The 21,497-nt window shown below is 41.4% G+C and overlaps 1 protein-coding gene across 3 annotated transcripts in view; it reads left to right on the top strand.

Annotated features, from left to right (window-relative positions):
• CERT1 (ceramide transporter 1) overlaps nucleotides 1–21,497 on the top strand; it is a 131,425-nt gene that overhangs the window by 84,459 nt on the left and 25,469 nt on the right. For all 3 annotated transcript variants that reach the window (XM_005890090.3, XM_070377230.1, XM_005890091.2), the window contains one exon: nucleotides 20,464–20,550. In XM_005890090.3, the coding sequence (XP_005890152.2) occupies nucleotides 20,464–20,550 (87 nt within the window). The remainder of the gene's footprint in view (nucleotides 1–20,463; nucleotides 20,551–21,497) is intronic.

Raw genomic sequence — 21,497 nt, 5'->3', positions numbered from 1 at the left:
GGGTTGCAAAGAGTTAGACTCGACTGAGTGACTGAACTAAAGAAAGAAATACATTTGATTCATAAGCAAAGATATGATTTCCCCCGACCCCACCAAAAAACGAGTGTAAGTAGTTGTCAAAGTTACCAGTATACAGACCTGGTGCAGCATCTTGGGTTAGCTGTCTACTTCAGATGTCTTCTTGTGCTGGTCTGGTAATACTGTTTTTAGTTGAAGTCAGGTGTCAGAAACAGGAGTTGCAATTTATTCAGAAGAGGAGGCCTAATACAGTCCCTTCTAATGTGACTGAGTCCTTTATCTGAGACCTTTCCCAGTAGGAATAATCTCCTGGTTGCAGGTCATGGCACATCCGATCTTCATCCAAAATTAAATTACTGTGATAAGCTTCAGAAACATACTTTGAGTGCCCTTTTAATAACTAAACTTTACAATAATATGACAACAAGGAAACTATCTCAGAAAAGAATCTTAGACAGTAGTGAAGACCTCATTCAATAAAATTAGAATTTAATAACCACTTAAACATTATCTTTCTCTAAAATTACCATAATTTCTACCAAATACAGCCACATTAAGACTAATTTGTTCACAAAATGTCTGATTAATTGACCACATAGACTCTTTAAATTGTCTCTGATGGAACTTTTCATAATGAATCTCAGTTGAACTTAAACTCTCTAGGCCAGGAAAGCCACACCAAAGGCATGTCATGGATTCTTCCTGTGATAAATGTAGATTTGGGTGCTGGGTTTAGGTGAATTTCTCTCTTCTCTGCTGCTAAGTCGCTTCAGTCATGTCCAACTCTGTGCGACCCCAGAGACGGCAGCCCACGAGGCTCCCCCGTCCCTGGAATTCTCCAGGCAAGAACACTGGAGTGGGTTGCCATTTCCTTCTCCAGTGCATGAAAGTGAAAAGTGAAAGTGAAGTTGCTCAGTCGTGTCCGACTCTAGCGACCCCATGGACTGCAGCCTACCAGGCTCCTCCATCCATGCGATTTTCCAGGCAAAAGTACTGGAGTGGGGTGCCATTGCCTTCTCCGCTCTCTTCTCTAGATTCCCTGAATACCTTGAGATTCCTGCACCTGTTAGTAGGTGGCCTTCCTTGTATACCTGGGTAAGCTAAAAATCTAAGAGTTTACAGATTCTGAAGGGATCAGATAGAGAGAAAAGATACATGTTTTATTTCTATATTCAGAGGTATAGTAAGGGTTTCTTTATATCTGGAAAGCAGATTAAAAATGAATAGTATTTCAGACAAAAAAAAATTATAACCATATTCATAAGTTCATTCAGTCCTGCGAGACTAATCCTAGATCTTAATCTTCAGTTAGCAGTTTTATGAAACCATCCAGTTTTCCATCAGAAGTCTTTAATTTCTTACCCAGTTCAGTGGTATGATCTGAAAGTTATCAGAAACCTGTACTTGTAAAAAAGTTCTTTTTATGAATATTCTTGAAGATGAAGTATTTTTGCCTAAACATTGGAGTAAAACAATAACTGTCCATAAATTACAAAAGCTTTGAAAAGTTAAAGACCTGATTCCAGTCCAATTGACAAACTTCATTACTGCTGTGACATAAAACAATTTAAGATAATTTCTAGAATTATTACTGATAACATGTTACCAGGACATTTTAGGAGTTCCATGTAATTTCTAGAATTTCTACAAAAGTAAGAGTTAGTTGCTCAGTCATAAACAACTCTTTGCAACCCCATAGACTATAGCCCATCAGACTCCCCATTGACTGTAGCCCACCAGGCTCCTCTGTCCATGGAACTTTCCAGGCAAGAATACTGGAATGGGTTGCCATTTCCTCCTCCAGGGGATCTTCCCAACCCAGGGATCAAACCTGCGTCTTCTGCATTGCAGGCATATTCTTTACCGTTTGAGCCACCAGGGAAGCTAGACTTTCTAGTAATAACATTTACCCATTTAATAGGCCCTCAGAAGTTTTATCACCACTAAAATTTGACAATACTTGCCATGTAATTTAACATACCAAATAAGCCTAATAGTTAATTAATCTTTTCTCTGAGATGGAGAGAAAACAAATAATTTAACATATACCAGGGACCCTTTGAAAAACTTCAACGTTAACTAAAGGTCCGTGAACTTCATTTAGAAGTTGATCTTTGGAAATTTTGTCAAAAATACCAGAAACTTTCAAAAACCTGGTTAAATAGGATCATAGGTCAGTGTCATTTAACCAGCACGACAGTAAAAGAGCTCAAAGGTTGTCGTAAATCACCAAAAGGCAAAGAAACTCACACTCTTACTAAAAGCAGCTCAGTATTTTAAGGAAACTGTCTTCTCAGAGAGAAAACTAAATTCAAGTTTCGTATACTTACCTTTAAAAATCACTTTATTAATTCAGTCTTATCTTAGCCATTCCCAACCATGTACAAAACTCTTTTCTCAGTATTCCTTTTCCTCAACCGTTTAACAGCTTTCTGTATCCGTATTATTTTTTCCGTTATTTCCATTCAGAAACAACCAGCTAGCTCTAAGACAAAACTATCCCGTCTTCCCCTTTTAAAAAAAGCCTTTCCATTCCTCATACTTTTTATTCATGTATTTAAAATTTTTTATTTATGTATTTATTTGGCTGCACCAGGTCTTAGTTGGGGCACATGTAATCTTTAGTTGTGGCATGTGAACTCTTAGGTGCAGCATCTGGGATCCAGTTCCCTGGCCAGGGATCGCACCTGGGTCCCCTGCATTGGGAGTGTGGATTCTTAGGCACTGAACCACCCCTGAAGTCCCTCTCATCGTCTTTTAGTGAAAACATGCTTCCCATCTTCCTTGCATACTAAAATGTTTCCTGCCGGGGTCCAGCCCCGGTGGATCCAGGGAATTCGAAGCGGGGACGGCGTCGGCGAGGATCAGGAAACAACTGCTTAATTAAACTTTAATTAAGGATATAAAGAGTAATAGAATGAGGATAGCTCAGTGAGGAAATTCAGTGGAGAAAAGGGGCTGAAATAAGGATAGCTCAGTGAGGAAATTCAGTGGAGAAAAGAGGCTGAATAATTCAGCCAGAAGGTAAGAGAAAGAACGACATGGTGACACCAAGTTTCGGTGAACAAGGCCCCGCACTTTATTTTCCAAAGTAGTTTTTATACCTTAAGTTATGCATAGAGGATAATGGGGGAAGGGGTAGAGTCATGCAGTAAGCCAGGCTTTCTTCCTGCAAACTTATCATATGCAAAAGTTTAGGTGATTTGCATCATCTTCTAGCCCGGAGGCCTTTTTCTCTAAAGGTGATTATTCTAAAGTCAGGTGCCAGCCTCCAAAAAGCATTAGATAAAGTTGCATTCCTACAGAGCAAAGGTGTGGTGGGCTATAACAAGAAAAAGAATTAACTCAAGGGTCCCAGGTTACAAACATTAAAGCTACTACTTACACCAATTATATTAATCAATACACTGCCAGGGACACAGCAGATAAGGGATATGGAAACTTAGCAGCAAACATTGGCCCAGCAAGTGAAAATCCCTTCACCAATACAATTTCTAATCAATCTTTTAACTGCTCAAAGGAATCTGTATTTAGACAGTTTAGAACATCTCCTGCCTCTCACAGTTGGGAGGCTCTGAACAGTCACACGTGGCTGGAAAAACCTATTCAGGCAGGCTAGAGGATTTCCAAAGGAGTTTGTAGGTTGAAACACTGTCACACCCAAGAATTATTAACTGGAGCTGTAAGCTAACTCTTTTTTCAGAGAGGTAGTGGGGGACAGCCCCCCGTAAAGTCAGAGGTGTAGGTGAAAGCACAAAGCAGAAAGTAGGCAGACTCTGGTGTTGGGGGTAGATTGCTCGAGAATTTCCAGGGAGACTCCTGAGGCTTGATCCCGCCTTTGCGTATGCCAAGCCTCCTTCCTCATGACCTTTGCCAGGGGCGGAGCTCGCTCCCCGCAGTTTCCCTTAATATTTTAGTAGCTTTAGTTATATATATTATAATTCTTAACCTTAAAACCTAGTTTCTAGTAAAAAGTAAGCACTTATAAACTGTGTTTTACATTATTCTTTAGATTGGCAAGTTTATAAATACTGTTTGTTCCTAGAAAACATTCACTTTCTTACAGAAAATGTCTTAATGCAGCATCATATTAATAATCCTCTAAGTACCTTTTAGAAGTTTCTCTGCAAAAGGAAACCTGTGTTCTGTAAATAATGTCCGAATATCTTACTTGGAAACAACTTGGGTATGCAGTGGATTCCATTTAAGTTAAGCGCAACTCTAAAGTTCAAGTTACCAAAATCTAGAAGGAGTATTTTATATAAACATACCCAAAACATAAATTGTTCCTAAAGGGTTAAAAGTTTCATCATATTGTTATTTTTACTTGCTGAAAAATTTTCTAACAGGAACAGTAAGATTTTATTTGATTTCTAGTAAATTTAAGTATAATAAAAGTATTATGCTCTAAAGTGTTCAAACGAGATGGCAAGAGTGAATGTTGACATTCTAGGAATCAGCAAACTAAAATGGACTGGAATGGGTGAATTTAGCTCAGATGACCATTATATCTTCTATGGCGGGCAGGAATCCCTCAGAAGAAATGGAGTAGCCATCATGGTCAACAAAAGAGTCCGAAATGCAGTACTTGGATGCAATCTCAAAAAAGACAGTGATCTCTGTTCATTTCCAAGGCAAACCATTCAGTATCACAGTAATCCAAGTCTATGCCCCAACCAGGAACGCTGAAGAAGCTGAAGTTGAACGGTTCTATGAAGACCTACAAGACCTTTTAGAACTAACACCCAAAAAAGATGTCCTTTTCATGATAGGGGACTGGAATGCAAAAGTAGGAAGTCAAGAAACACCTGGAGTAACAGACGAATTTGGCCTTGGAATACGGAATGAAGCAGGGCAAAGACTAATAGAGTTTTGCCAAGAAAATGCACTGGTCATAACAAACACCCTCTTCCAACAACACAAGAGAAGACTCTACACATGAACATCACCAGGTGGTCGACACCGAAATCAGATTGATTATATTCTTTGCAGCCAAAGATGGAGAAGCTCTATACAGTCAACAAAAACAAGACTGGGAGCTGACTGTGGCTCAGATCATGAACTCCCTATTGCCAAATTCATACTGAAATTGAAGAAAGTAGGGAAAACCACTAGACCATTCAGGTATGACCTAAATCAAATCCCTTATGATTATACAGTAGAAGTGAGAAATAGATTTAAGGGCCTAGATCTGATATAGTGCCTGATGAACTATGGAATAAGGTTCGTGACATTGTACAGGAGACAGGGATCAAGACCATCCCCATGGAAAAGAAATGCAAAAAAGCAAAATGGCTGTCTGGGGAAGCCTTACAAATAGCTGTGAAAAGAAGAGAAGCGAAAAGCAAAGGAGAAAAGGAAGGATATACCCATCTGAATGCAGACTTCCAAAGAATAGCAAGGAGAGATAAGAAAGCCTTCTTCAGCGATCAGTGCAAAGAAATAGAGGAAAACAACAGAATGGGAAAGACTAGAGATCTCTTCAAGAAAATTAGAGATACCAAGGGGACATTTCATGCAAAGATGGGCTCGATAAAGGACAGAAATGGTATGGACCTAACAGAAGCAGGAGATATTAAGAAGAGGTGGCAAGAATACACAGAAGAACTGTACAAAAAAGATCTTCACAGCCAAGATAATCATGATGGTGTGATCACTCATCTAGAGCCAGACATCCTGGAATATGAAGTCAAGTGGGCCTTAGAATGCATCACTATGAACAAAGCTAGTGGAGGTGATGGAATTCCAGTTGACCTCTTTCAAATCCTGAAAGATGATGCTGTGAAAGTGCTGCACTCAATATGCCAGCAAATTTGGAAAACTCAGCAGTGGCCACAGGACTGGAAAAGGTCCATTTTCATTCCAATCCCAAAGAAAGGCAATGCCAAAGAATGCTCAAACTACCGCACAATTGCACTCCTCTCAGATGCTGGTAAAGTAATGCTCAAAATTCTCCAAGCCAGGCTTCAGCAATACGTGAACCGTGAACTTCCTAATGTTCAAGCTGGTTTTAGAAAAGGCAGAGGAACCAGAGATCAAATTGCCAACATCCGCTGGATCATGGAAAAAGCAAGAGAGTTCCAGAAAAACATCTATTTCTGTTTTATTGACTATGCCAAAGCCTTTGACTTTGTGGATCACAATCAACTGTGGAAAATTCTGAAAGAGTTGGGAATACCAGACCACCTGACCTACCTCTTGAGAAATCTGTATGCAGGTCAGGAAGCAACAGTTAGATCTGGACATGGAACAACAGACTGGTTCCAAACAGGAAAAGGAGTCCGTCAAGGCTGTATATTGTCACCTTGCTTATTTAACTTACATGCAGAGTACATCATGAGAAACGCTGGACTGGAAGAAACACAAGCTGGAATCAAGATTGCTGGGAGAAATATCAATAACCTCAGATATGCAGATGACACCACCCTTATGACAGAAAGTGAAGAGGAACTAAAAAGCCTCTTGATGAAAGTGAAAGGGGAGAGTGAAAAAGTTGGCTTAAAGCTCAACATTCAGAAAACGAAGATCATGGCATCCGGTCCTATCACTTCATGGGAAATAGATGGGGAAACAGTGGAAACAGTGTCAGACTTTATTTTGGGGGGCTCCAAAGTCACTGCAGATGGTGACTGCAGCCATGAAATTAAAAGATGCTTACTCCTTGGAAGGAAAGTTATGACCAACCTAGATAGCATATTCAGAAGCAGAGATATTACCTTGCCAACAAAGGTCCATCTAGTCAAGGCTATGGTTTTTCCTGTGGTTATGTATGGATGTGAGAGTTGGACTGTGAAGAAGGCTGAGCGCCGAAGAATTGATGCTTTTGAACTGTGGTATTGGAGAAGACTCTTGAGAGTCCCTTGGACTGCAAGGAGATCCAACCAGTCCATTCTGAAGGAGATCAGCCCTGGGATTTCTTTGGAGGGAATGATGCTGAAGCTGAAACTGCAGTACTTTGGCCACCTCATGCGAAGAGTTGACTCATTGGAAAAGACTCTGATGCTGGGAGGGATTGGGGGCAGGAGGAGAAGGGGACGACAGAGGATGAGATGGCTGGATGGCATCACTGACTCGATGGATGTGAGTCTGAGTGAACTCCGGGAGTTGGTGATGGACAGGGAGGCCAGGTGTGCTGCGATTCATGGTGTCTTGAAGAGTTGAACATTACTGAGCGACTGAACTGAACTGATGCTCTAAAGACATTTCTGTATTAGTTAAGCAAACAAGCTTAAGCTAACTTAAAAACATATATAAAGTCGGTACTAAATATATCATGGACCATATAAACCTGAAATTCATTCTGACCAGGTTCTTATATATTTCTGAGTACTTACATAAGAGCTTAATTGCCTTTAAACCAATTAAATAGAGCTCTTTTACCAAATAATTCTGACAGTACCACACATCTACAGCACTTATATAGAGATACGAGTAAACACACATATTACTGAATTTCAGCCAAAAATCAGTTGTAGTGATGTAAAATCCATCAGTTATAAAAGAGGTTGAATTCTATTTGGGTTTCTGCCAAATGGAACAAATCAAGATCACCTGTTTAGATTGTTAAACTCTTTGCTAGTATTTATGAGAGACATCACCGATTCTGTGGACATGAGTTTGGGTGAACTCCGGGAGTTGGTGATGGACAGGGAGGCCTGGCATGCTGCAATTCACGGGGTCCCAAAGAGTCAGACACGACTGAGCGACTGAACTAAACTGAACTGACTGATGAGAGACAATTCACATTTGTATTTGAGAAGTCAAGTAACAAGTTATTTACCCCATCTCAAGGCCAGAATTATTATTTTTTCCTTTATTTACAAACCTCTTAAGATAATTAGGGGACATTTTGGTAGTGGTAAAAGGATTGGTGGGCTTTGGGTTGTTTCTGGAGCTACCCTTCTGATGCTGTAAAGGCTAGATTTGTAAAATAAGGTTTTTGGTTTGGCTTCCCCCCCCCCCCCTTTCTCAAAGAATTGGGTGGCCATCTCAGTGACACCAGCAAAGGACTGACATACCCATTCACTTTTGTTGGAATCTTTCTTTCCTTCATTTAGCTTACAGGGGGCGGGGTGGGGGGAGAGCCTCTTCCCAGCTAGCCCTCTCGAATTCTGTCAGGCTTCAAGTATCACCTATGGTCAGTTTAGTCAGACCATTGGCCTCCCACCTCCCAACTTGGTAATCCATTTGTAAACAATTTTGAGGATTCTCCCTGGTTTTAAGAAATTCTAACTGTGGCCCTTGTTTGGCCTTTGATCTGAAGAGGCTTGCCTACAAGCCTCATGTGTTCCTGTTTCTAAAAGTAACCATTTGATAGTGTTTTGTGAGTAGAAAGGCAATTCAGACGGAAGATTATTAATAGTGGGGAACAGTAGTTAAAGTTTTAGGTACCTTTTATATCATTAATCTCTTTTTTAGCCTTTTACAACAAATCTTTCAATGAGACTTGAAATTTTGAAGTCTTTGGGGGCTTATGTTTACCAATTAAAATAGGTACGATATTTAAGATGAGAACTCTGTAAAATTTTAACAATTTAGTAGACCTTCCCACTCAAAGGGTCTAAGAAGCTAGCCTGATGAATATTTTTCCCTGCTAATATAATTTTAGAAAAGAAAAACTTACTGCTGTTGCAAAAAATCAGTTTGGAAGTGCTAAAAGAACCTATTTCGACCATTTCAGGGCTGAAGTCATTCTAGTTGCATTTAAGAACTTGCAAGCATACATAAACCCAGTTGGTATTCCCAATGGTGACTGCCCACCCAAAGGGTTTGGCTGTAAGGCACAATTTCTCACTATTTTGTAGCCTAATTCAGATGTGGGATATGAGATATGATCTGAAGAACATTCTGAGGACAGAGTGTCAGATCAGATGTGTGCTTGTTCTGAGTCTGGCCCCAAGGAGCTCACCTCGCAGGGCGTGGTTCTCCCTGTGACAGCCTGCAGCTACCACTGGTGCCTGGACCATAGGTGATCAGCCTCGCTTGTGCTTCCCCTCAGTTCCCCCCATGAGTAGTGTTTACTTAATTTACTTAATGATTGTAGTGGAACTCCCTTATTCTCAGAGCTGAGTAATTCATTCTCTCATTTCACTAACAAAAGCTTTGTTCAGACCATATATCAACCTTTGTTTTTTTTTTTTTTTTCAATTTAAGCCAAATTTAACAAATACCCAGCCATCTGTGTTTCCCTGGGCCCCTTGTCCAGAATCCCTAGGTCCTGCCTAAGAAGTGCACAAGTGCCCCTTGAGACTCCAAATCTGAAGTGAAATAGCATGAATAAAATTTTCAGGATCGTCATTCAAACTATGAGATTGGATTCTAGGAGAGCTCACCAGAACACCTGAGGAGTCCTGGTAAGCTGGTGGGGCTCTGTGGGCCCATGCTTGTCACTGAGCATGGGTTCTGTGTGGACTCCCAAGTGTCATTTAGTGGGCATCTCTGACATCCTGCCAGCTAAACCATGCATGTTGATAAAAATTAATCAGTCTGTCTGAGAAAGAAATGGAAAATTGTATTCAAGCCAAATTGGGGAGAACTGTTGTGCCCATTAGAAGTCAAAGCATAGTAGAATAACTTGAGATGGGAGCAGTACATCAAATGATGTAATATCGACAGTTTGCACAACCCAGTTCTACCGGAATAAAGTGATGTCATGTGATGCCTTACAGGATCAAGAAAGAAGTTTATCTTTTTAGGAGTTGTCTTGTTGATACTAGGAAACTATTGCGTTAGGATTGAAAAGTGAAAGTTCCTCAGTCATTTCCTACTCTTTGCGACCCCATGGACTATACAGTCTGTGGAATTCTCCAGGCCAGAATACTGGAGTGGGTAGCCATTCCCTTCTCCAGGGGATCTTCCCAACCCAGGGATCGAACCCAGGTCTCTTGCATTGCAGGCAGATTCTTTACCAGCTGAGCCATCAAGGAAGCCCTTGCTGCTAAGTCGCTTCAGTTGTGTCCGACTCTGTGCAACCCCATAGATGGCAACCCACCAGGCTCCCCCGTCCCTGGGATTCTCCAGGCAAAGTGAAAAGTGAAAGTGAAGTAGCTCAGTCGTGTCCAACTCTTAGTGACCCCATGGACTGCAGCTTACCAAGCTCCTCCGTCCATGGGATTTTCTAGGCAAGAGTACTGGAGTGGGGTGCCATTGCCTTCTCCAAAGGAAGCCCTTAGGCAGGTATTTTTCCTGATGGGGAAGATTTGGTCATGATGCATAATGCAGATATATAATAAGTAATGGAGGGAAAGGGGGCCAAAGGGAAAAGTTTTTTTCTATGTTTAAATTTTTTTCTTGTCATAAAATACAAATTTTATGTCAAATCCCTGTAGTTTCAAGTTATATAATCCTTAAACTAGTGCCTGTTCTTACACATTTTTCTCCTTTTCAAGTTTTGAACCACTGGATTTTAGACACTAATTCAAACTTTGACTTTGTTTTGTTCTTATCAAACATTCACAGTGTACTAGTTACTGAACAAAGATTTAGCTGTTTCTGTCATCTGTAGCCTCAGAAATTATAATCTTAAATCCATTCCTTAAGATATAACTAATGCAAGACACTGCTAGGCATAAAAGTGAACAAGCAAACACTTTAAAATCATTAATGAAATTTTAAAAGCCCATTATCGTCATCATCATTTATCTTGGTTTTATAAACACTGAATGTGAAAGTCATTCAGTTGTGTCTGACTCTTTGCAACCCCATGGACTATACAGTCCATGGGATTCTCCAGGCCAGAATACTAGAGTGGGTAGCCTTTCTCTTCTCCAGGGGATCTTCCCGTCCCAGGGATCAAATCTAGGTCTCCTGCATTACAGGTGGATTCTTTACCAGGTGAGCCATCAGGGAAGCCCTGCTGGGCATGGGTGATATTTTAAGAATAAGACAAACAAGGATCCTGCCCAGGGACCTTGTTGTTGTTGTTTAGTCAGTAAGTCATGTCTGACTCTTTGCAACCTGGTGGACTATAGCCTGCCGGTTTCCTCTGTCTATGGGATTTCCTAAGCTAGAGTACTGAAATAGGTTGCTATTTACTTCTCCAGGGGATCTTCCCGACCCTGGAGGGTCGGGATTGAACCTGTGTCTCCTGAATTGGCAAGTGGGTTCTTTACCACCAAGCTGCGGGGGAATCCAACTAAGTACATATATAATGGGAACACAGAGTAGTTAATGGGTGATTAGAATAATGTTTGTTATGAAACACTTTAACACTGGGAGGATATTAAGTCAGGGATGGCTTCCAGGTATAGTAACATCTGAGCTAAAACCTTAAGAAGGACTGAGCTTAGTATTTATTAACCAAGTGGATAGCCTGGAAAGTATTTGCTTATAGGCAAGCAAATAGAAAAGAAAACATTTGAAGACCCAGAAAGAAAAGAGAGCATTTTGCCCCAGGGTAACACAAAGCACTTATATGTGGAGGGTGGGGCCTGTACACAGTAGGGAGTGGCAAGACTGGCTGGAAAAATCTGCCTCAGGCAATGGGTTTGAGGTACAGGAACTTACCAGATCTAAAGTTTAGAAAGTCATTCCTGCTTCCTGCAGTGAGGAGAGTGGACTTAAGATGACAGTTGTGACCAAGGGCTTGGAGACTCTTTTCGGTATTAGAGGTAAGAATTGAAGATAGCTTAAATTCGGATTTCCCTACTTTCTTCAATTTAAGTCTGAATTTGGTAATAGGGAGTTCATGATCTGAGCCACAGTCAGCTCCCAGTCTTATGTTTGTTGACTGTATAGAGCTTCTCCATCTTTGGCTGCAAGGAATATAATCAATCTGATTTCGGTGTTGACCATCTGGTGATGTCCATGTGTAGAGTCTTCTCTTGTGGTGTTGGAAGAGGGTGTTTGCTACGACCAGTGCATTTTCTTGGCAAAACTCTATTAGTCTTTGCCCTGCTTCATTCCGTACTCCAAGGCCAAATGTGCCTGTTACTCCAGGTGTTTCTTGACTTCCTACTTTTGCATTCCAGTCTCCTATAATGAAAAGGACATCTTTTTTGGGTGTTAGTTCTAAAAGGTCTTATAGGTCTTCATAGAACCATTCAACTTCAGCTTCTTCAGTGTTCCTGGTTGGGGCATAGACTTGGATTACTGTGATATTGAATGGTTTGCCTTGGAAACGAACAGAGATCATTCTGTTGTTTTTGAGATTGCATCCAAGTACTACATTTCGGACTCTTTTGTTGACCATGATGGCTACTCCACTTCTTTTGAGGGATTCCTGCCTGCCGTAGTAGATACAATGGTCATCTGAGTTAAATTCACCCATTCCAGTCCATTTTAGTTTGCTGATTCCTAGAATGTCAACATTCACTCTTGCCATCTCTTGTTTCACCGCTTCCAATTTGCCTTGGTTCATGGACCTGACATTCCAGGTTCCTATGCAATATTGCTCTTTACAGCATCGGACCTTGCTTCTATTACCAGTCACGTCCACAGCTGGGTATTGTTTTTGCTTTGGCCCCATCCTTTCATTCTTCCTGGAGTTATTTCTCCACTGATCTCCAGTAGTATATTGGGCACCTACTGACCTGGGGAGTTCCTCTTTCAGTATTCTATCATTTTGCCTTTTCATACTGTTCATGGGGTTCTCAAGGCAAGAATACTGAAGTGGTTTGCCATTCTCTTCTCCAGTGGACCACATCCTGTCCAGGAGCTGACCGTGGCTCAGATCATGAATTCCTTATTACCAAATTCAGACTTAAATTGAAGAAAGTAGGGAAAACCACTAGACCATTCAGGTATGACCTAAATCAAATCCCTTATGATTATACAGTGGAAGTGCGAAATAGATTTAAGGGCCTAGATCTGATAGACAGAGTGCCTGATGAACTATGGAATGAGGTTCGTGACATTGTACAGGAGACAAGGATCAAGACCATCCCCATGGAAAAGAAATGCAAAAAAGCAAAATGGCTGTCTGAGGAGGCCTTACAAATAGCTGTGAAAAGAAGAGAAGCGAAAAGCAAAGGAGAAAAGGAAAGATATAAGCATCTGAATGCAGACTTCCAAAGAATAGCAAGAAGAGATAAGAAAGCCTTCCTCGGCGATCAGTGCAAAGAAATAGAGGAAAACAACAGAATGGGAAAGACTAGAGATCGCTTCAAGAAAATTAGAGATACCAAGGGAACATTTCTTGCAAAGATGGGCTCGATAAAGGACAGAAGCAGAAGATATTAAGAAGAGGTGGCAAGAATACACAGAAGAACTATACAAAAAAGATCTTCACGACCCAGATAATCACAATGGTATGATCACTGACCTAGAGCCAGACATCCTGGAATGTGAAGTCAAGTGGGCCTTAGAATGCATCACTATGAACAAAGCTAGTGGAGGTGATGGCATTCCAGTTGACCTCTTTCAAATCCTGAAAGATGATGCTGTGAAAGTGCTGCACTCAATATGCCAGCAAATTTGGAAAACTCAGCAGTGGCCACAGGACTGGAAAAGGTCCGTTTTCATTCCAATCCCAAAGAAAGGCAATGCCAAAGAATGCTCAAACTACCGCACAATTGCACTCCTCTCAGATGCTGGTAAAGTAATGCTCAAAATTCTCCAAGCCAGGCTTCAGCAATACATGAACTGTGAACTTCCTGATATTCAAGCTGATTTTAGAATAGGCAGAGGAACCAGAGATCAAATTGCCAACGTCCGCTGGATCATGGAAAAAGCAAGAGAGTTCCAGAAAAACATCTATTTCTGTTTTATTGACTATGCCAAAGCCTTTGACTTTGTGGATCACAATCAACTGTGGAAAATTCTGAAAGAGATGGGAATACCAGACCACCTGACCTACCTCTTGAGAAATCTGTATGCAGGTCAGGAAGCAACAGTTAGAACTGGACATGGAACAACAGACTGGTTCCAAATAGGAAAAGGAGTCCGTCAAGGCTGTATATTGTCACCCTGCTTATGTAACTTATATGCAGAGTACATCATGAGAAACGCTGGACTGGAAGAAACACAAGCTGGAATCAAGATTGCTGGGAGAAATATCAATAACCTCAGATATGCAGATGATACCACCCTTATGGCAGTAAGTGAAGAGGAACTAAAAAGCCTCTTGATGAACGTGAAAGGGGAGAGTGAAAAAGTTGGCTTAAAGCTCAACATTCAGAAAACGAAGATCATGGCATCCGGTCCCATCACTTCATGGGAAATAGATGGGGAAACAGTGGAAACAGTGTCAGACTTAATTTTGGGGGGCTCTAAAATCACTGCAGATGGTGATTGCAGCCATGAAATTAAAAGATGCTTACTCCTTGGAAGGAAAGTTATGACTAACCTAGATAGAATATTCCAAAGCAGAGATATTACTTTGCCAACATCTAGTCAAGGCTATGGTGTTTCCAGTGGTCATGTATGGATGTGAGAGTTGGACTGTGAAGAAGGCTGAGTGCCGAAGAATTGATGGTTTTGAACTGTGGTGTTGGAGGAGACTCTTGAGAGTCCCTTGGACTGCAAGGAGATCCAACCAGTCCATTCTGAAGGAGATCAGCCCGGGGATTTCTTTGGAAGGAATGATGCTAAAGCTGAAACTGCAGTACTTTGGCCACCTCATGTGAAGAGTTGACTCATTGGAAAAGACTCTGATGCTGGGAGGGATTGGGGGCAGGAGGAGAAGGGGACGACAGAGGATGAGATGGCTGGATGGCATCACTGACTCAATGGATGTGAGTCTGAGTGAACTCCGGGAGTTGGTGATGGACAAGGAGGCCAGGTGTGCTGCGATTCATGGTGTCTTGAAGAGTCGGACACGACTGAGCGACTGAACTGAACTAAATTCGGATAGAACAGTAGGAATGTACATAGACAAATCAGGTATTTGGAAAGTAGTATGTGGTAACTGAATGAGGGAAAAAAGGATTTCAAGAACAGGCCCAGGTTTCTGCCTAAGACATATTGATGTGGAGAGGGAAGAACAGATTTTAGACCTGGTGCATATAAGTTTAAACTTTCACATGAGGAGTCTATCTTATGTATTATTAGATGTAAAGATCTGCATTTAGGAGTGAGATGACAGGCTGTGAACTTGGGAATCTTCAGATGATGACTGAAGTCATAGAAATAGTAAGAATGCTGTGGGGAGAGCAAAGGTGGAACCCTGAGGAGCACTCACATTTACGGAGTAGACAGAGGAGGAACCTGCTCGGGAACCCGAAAAAGTGCTTGCTTTTCCCAGTGCATAGGTGAATGCTTAGTTGTGTCCAACTCTTTGCAACCCCATGGACTATAGCCCACCAGGCTCCTCTGTCCATGGAATTTTCTAGGCAAAGAATACTAGAGTGGGTTGCCATTCCCCTACTCCAAGGGATCTTCCTGACCCAAGGATGAACCCGTGTCTTCTGCATTGGCTGGTGCATTCCCAGATGGCATCACCTGGGAAGCCCAAGTGCATGCTGAGTTGCTTCAGTCATGTCTGATCGTTTGTGACCCTACAGACTACGTAACACACCAGGCTCCTCTGTCCATGGCCATAGCCTACCAGGCTTCTCTGTCCATGGGATTCTCTAAGTATGAATATTGGAGTGGATTGCTGTACCCTCCTCCTGAGGATCTGCCCAGCCCAGGGATTGAACCCTGTTCTCTTATGTCTCCTGCATTGGCAGGCAAATTCTTTACCAGTAGAGCCACCTGGGAAGCCTAAGAGGACTGGGAAATTACAAATCCCAGAGGGAAGCTATGACAAACCTAGACAGCGTATTAAAAAGCAGAGACATTACTTTGTCAACAAAGGTCCATCTAGTCAAAGCTATGGTTTTTCCACTAGTCATGTATGGATGTGAGAGTTGGACTATAAAGAAAGCTGAGTGCTAGAGAATTGATGCTTTTGAACTGTGGTGTTGGAGAAGACTTCTAAGAGTCCCTTGGACTACAAGGAGATCCAACCAGTCCATCCTAAAGGAAATCAGTCCTGAATATTCATTGGAAGGACTGATGCTGAAGCTGAAGCTCCAATACTTTGGCCACCTGATGTGAAGAACTGACTCAGAAAAGACCCTGATGCTGGGAAAGATTGAAGGCGGGAGGAGAAGGGGATGACAGAGGATGAGATGGTTGGATGGCATCACCGATTTGATGGACATGAGTTTGAGCAAGCTCCGGGAGTTGGTGATGGACAAGGAGGCCTGGGGTGCTACAATCCATGGGGTCACAAAGTCAGACACAATTGTGCAGCTGAACTAACTGAACTGAGGAGGATGAGGGCACCAATGAAGATCATTAGCATAAGAAACTCTGCTAATAGGGCAAGTAAGATAAAGACTCTGCAGTGTCCCATAGACTTAGCAATAAATAGCTCTTTCCTTTGGCAAGCTTAATGAGATAGATAAGTTTTTTGTTTTTACTTCAGAGGACATTTATTTATTTACAACTTAGTTGAAATATAATTAACATATAACATTGTGTAAGTTTAAGGTGTACGATGTAATGCTTTGGTACACACACACACATACATACATACATACATATATGGGCTTCCATCACTGCAGATGGTGATTGCAGCCATGAAATTAAAAGACGCTTACTCCTTGGAAGGAAAGTTATGACCAACCTAGATAGCATATTAAAAAGCAGTGACATTACTTTGCCAACAAAGGTCCATTTGGTCAAGGCTATGGTTTTTCCAGTGGTCATGTATGGATGTGAGAGTTGGACTGTGAAGAAAGCTGAGCACCAAAGAATTGATGCTTTTGAACTCTGGTATTGGAGAAGACTCTTGAGAGTCCCTTGGACTGCAAGGAGATCCAACCAGTCCATCCTAAAGGAGATCAGTCCTAGGTGTTCATTGGAAGGACTGAAGCTGAAGCTGAAACTCCAGTACTTTGGCCACCTCATGTGAAAAGTTGACTCATTGGAAAAGACCCTGATGCTGGGAGGGATTTGGGACAGGAGAAGAAGGGGACGGCAGAGGATGAGATGGCTGGATGGCATCACTGACTCAATGGACATGAGTTTGGGTAAACTCCGAGAGTTGGTGATGGACAGGGAGGCCTGGCGTGCTGTGATTCATGGGGTCGCAAAGAGTTGGACATGACTGAGCAAGTGAACTGAACTGAATTGATAGCTCCGTTGGTAAAGAATCCACCTGCAATGCAGGAGACTCTGGTTCAATTCCTGGCTCAGGAATATCCGCTGGAGAAGGGATAGGCTACCCACTCCAGTATTCTTGGGCTTCCCTTGTGGATCAGCTGGTAAAGAATCTGCCTGCAGTGTGGGAGACCTAGGTTCGATCCCTGGAGAAGGAAAAGCTACCTACGCCAGTATTCTGGCCTGAAGAATTCCATGGAGTGTATAGTCCATGGGGTCGCAGAGAGTTGGACATGACTGAGCAACTTTCAGTATACATATATGCTGTAACATGATCACAACATCTGTCACCTTACATTTTTACAATTTTTTTTTTTTTGCCATGAGAACTTAAATATTTTAATAAAGGAAAATTTATTCCAGTTCTTTCTCAGATTTTTAGCACTGTAGTTCCCAATTGGTAGACTCCTGAGACTCTCACTCTTGAATAGATTGAACTTCGTAAAGTATAGATGTGGTTATGATCAGTGGAATTTAAAAATCATTAGAAAACATTTGAGTTCAGAATAGATTTTTGGTATTTTATGGTTTTGTAACATCAACAGAGACCAAAATGATTCTGTTGACATTTGAGTGTCTGAAATGTTTTGGCTTTATAAAGGGCGTCTTGCAGGACTCTCTTTCATGATATAGCTGGTCATTAGATGGTTATGTTAGGGAGGGATAAATCTTCCTCTACCTTTCTTTGTTTTTTCTGGCTCATCTAAAAAATTAAATTGACACAGAACAGATGAACAGGAGAAAATCAAGGTTTAATGATATGTCTATGTGGGAAAAATCCAGGGAAACTGAGTAACTCCCCAAAATGGCCGAAATTCTCACCTTAAATAGCATCTTCAGCTAAAGACAAAAGATGGGGACATAGTGGTTTGGAACTTAAAAGACGGGTAAGGTAATTCACATGAAGAGGGAAAAGCAGATGTTTGGTAAACCATTGTTTGCTGGGCCACGCAGAAAATGTGGCACACTGCAGGCTCTGGTCTGTAGATCCTGCTGAGTTTCCCTCATAACATCTAGCCCACATTCCGTGCAGATCTCTCTAGTGATTGCTGTGTTCTCGGCACAGAAACTTTGTCTGAGAGGGGAAAATCAGAATTTCTTCCTGAATCTTTCAGGCCTTTGTTTGTTTTTAGCTAGCTCAGAATAATCCACGTGCCAAACAGATATTTTGGTAATTCATTGAGATGTGCACTTTTATGTGTGTTGTAGTTAAATTAAAAAGTTCAGGGGGGTTTTGAAGTGACTTTCATGACCCTCTAGAACTGTTGCACTGAATCAGGATTTCTGATATGCCTGTGCCAAATAACAGAAGCGCTAGAGCACAGTTCCTCCTGCTCTTCTTGTGAAGGGCCCCAGGCTGTGGCAGGGTAGAGATGAGTTACTACAGACTTTTTAATGGAGTTGTGGTGACTTGGAATTTTCAGTCTTAATTGGGAAGATTCCAGACAGACCCACAATAGTTCATTTGTCTTATTTTGTATATTTAAAAATTTAGGAAACTTAAACCCAAGCCTGCCTTTTCAGCCTTCAGTTTAACCATAATATGAAGCTGCTGGGGAGAGGAATATTCCCCCCTCTACCCTCCTTGAGTTCTTGTGCCTGGACTAATAATAAAATTGACATGAGACAGATTAACAAGAGAAAAACAAATTTTAATTCATCTGCATGGCGGAGTCTCACAGAAATGGGACCTAAAAAGAGGCCAAAGCATTCAGCTTTTATGCTCATTCAACAAAAAAACAATAAATTTTTGAGGAATTGATAGGATGATAGGGCCTCGGATGGTGGCTCAGTAGTAAAGAATCCACCAGGGCTTGATCCCTGGGTCAGAAAGGCCCCCTGGAGGAAGAAATGGCAACGTACTCCAATATCCTTGCCTGGAAAATTCCATGGACAAAGGAGCCTGGCGGGCTATAATCCATGCGATCGGAAGTCACACGACTTGGCAGCTAAACAGCAACAACAAAGCAACCTCTGGATGCAGGGAATGCACGTTTCACATGAGATTTGTTTCCTGTTTTCAGGGAGATTGGAGTGTCAGAGTGTTCCTCTTGCATCGGCCATTTCTTATGTAACTTTAATTCAAAATACTCAATATGCCATTAAGAACCATGAGGTAGCCTCCTCTGGACCCCAATAGCGCTGTTGTTCCGCTTGTAGTCTACTTGTTGTTCAGTCCACTTAAATGTGTTTTATCACCGCAAGACACCTTGCTTGTACATACCTTGCTTGTTTCCTTTTTGCTGTTATTCTTTGTATTTTTATCTTGTGATGCAGCTGAGGTTCTACTTGCATTAGAACTACTAGGAGGACTTATTAACATGCATATTCCTGGCTCTACCCAAGACCTACTAAAAAGTAACTTCTGTGAATTGGGGCCTGGGACTTTTCATTTTAATAAGTTCCCCAGGCAGTTCCTCAAGTGATTGGGAGCCACTGCTTTACTGTTCTAAGCAGGCTTTCAAGCATTAGTTCAACTTTTTTCTCTATGACGTAATTGTCTTTACTTAGGAAGATCCCCTTCAGAAACCCTGTTGGTACTTTTCATCGGCTATAGACCTTCTGCAACTTTGTACTTAAAACCTCCCTGCAATTCTATATGGTTTCTGACAAGTACTCACGTCACAGGTACTCAACTCTGCCACTGTAGCATGAAAGCCGACACGGACAGTCTATGAATGAATGGGCGTGATTATGTCCCAGTAAAGCCCTAATTTCATACAATTCCCATGTCATGATTTGGGCTTGGGGGCACCGCTCCACTTGTGGGGTCTTACTTTCCCAACCAGAGATTGAACTCGGACCTTCGTCAGGGAGAGTGCAGAGTCCTAACCACTGGACCACCAGGAATTCTTTGAAATGTTACTCTCTTGTTTCTCAACCACTTAAAAATGAAATGCTGAGCTTAAAGGCCATTCTGAAAGTAGACAGTGGACTAGAATTGGCCATGTAGTTCACCAACCCCGTTAAACTGTATCTGCCCTAACACAGTCTTGGTGAATATATAGTAAGTATTTGAGTACCAAATGAGTGAATTAATTGTAACACCAGTGATTTTGGATAGAGCATATTGGCCATAGTTCATTAACCCCCTGCTAACTATATTTGCCCTAACACAGTCTTGGTGAATATATAGTAAGTATTTGAGTACCAAGTGAATGAATTAATTGTAACACTAGTGGTTTTGCATAGAACATATGTTGTTCATCTTTGTGTATTACCTTAGTGTACTAACTGGTTCCAAAATGTTTGACGGCTCACTTCTAAATTTTCTCCGAGAGTTAATGCCAGGACTATCACTGTTTTCTGTTTTCTTGAATCAACTGCTTTTTTCTCCCTCTCCATGTGTCTAAATAGGAAGGCCCAAACAGTTTGATTAATGAAGAGGAGTTCTTTGATGCTGTTGAAGCTGCTCTTGACAGACAAGATAAAATAGAAGAACAGGTATGTAAATTTAAAAAATTTTTTTAAATCCTTGATGTATATTTCATATAAATAGAATTTGAAATCATGATCCTAATAACCTAAAAATGAACTACATTGAGTCTACAAATATAGAAGAACCTTTATAAGTCACTTTTTTCATTGATCAATTTTCAAGCAATAGAAAGAAGACTAATAATTGTTGAAACGAAGCATGCATAAATAACATGAAATTGAATGGAAATATTCTGCCTGTTCTCTTTGAAGTATCCAATTTTCAGTTCAGTCCAGCCATTTAGTTGTGTCAGACTCTTTGCGACCCCATGGACGCAGCACACCAGGCTTCCCTGTCCATCACCATCTCCTGGAGCTTACTCAAACTCAAGTCCATTGAGTCAGTGATGCCATCCAATCACCTTATCCTCTGTCATCCCCTTGTCTCCCGCCTTCAGTCTTTCCCAGCATAAGGGTCTTTTCCAATGAGTCACTTCACATCAGGTGGCCAGAGTATTGGAGTTTCAGTTTCAGCAGCAGTCCTTCAATGAATAAATATTCAGGACTGATTTCCTTTAGGATGGCCTGGTTGGATCTCCTTGCAGTCCAAGGAACTCCCAAGAGTCTTCTCCAGCACCACAGTTCTAAAGCATCAATTCTTTGGCACTCAGCCTTCTTTATAGTCCAACTCTCACATCCATACATGACTACTGGAAAAACTATAACTTTAACTAGATGGACCTTTGTTGGCAAAGTAATATCTCTGCTTTTTAATATCCTGTCTAGGTTGGTCGTAGCTTTTCTTCCAAGGAGAAAGCTTCTTTAAATTTCATGGCTGAAGTCACCATCTGCAGTGATTTTGGAGCCCCCCAAAAATAAAGTCTGTCACTCTTTGCATTTTTTCCCCATCTATTTGCCATGAAATGATGGGACTGGATGCCATGATCTTAGATTTCTGAATGTTGAATTTTAAG

The sequence above is a fragment of the Bos mutus genome, chromosome 10 (genome assembly GCF_027580195.1).
Source record: "Bos mutus isolate GX-2022 chromosome 10, NWIPB_WYAK_1.1, whole genome shotgun sequence".
Taxonomy (NCBI): domain Eukaryota; kingdom Metazoa; phylum Chordata; class Mammalia; order Artiodactyla; family Bovidae; genus Bos; species Bos mutus.
This window is presented reverse-complemented; position numbering and strand designations above follow the sequence as displayed.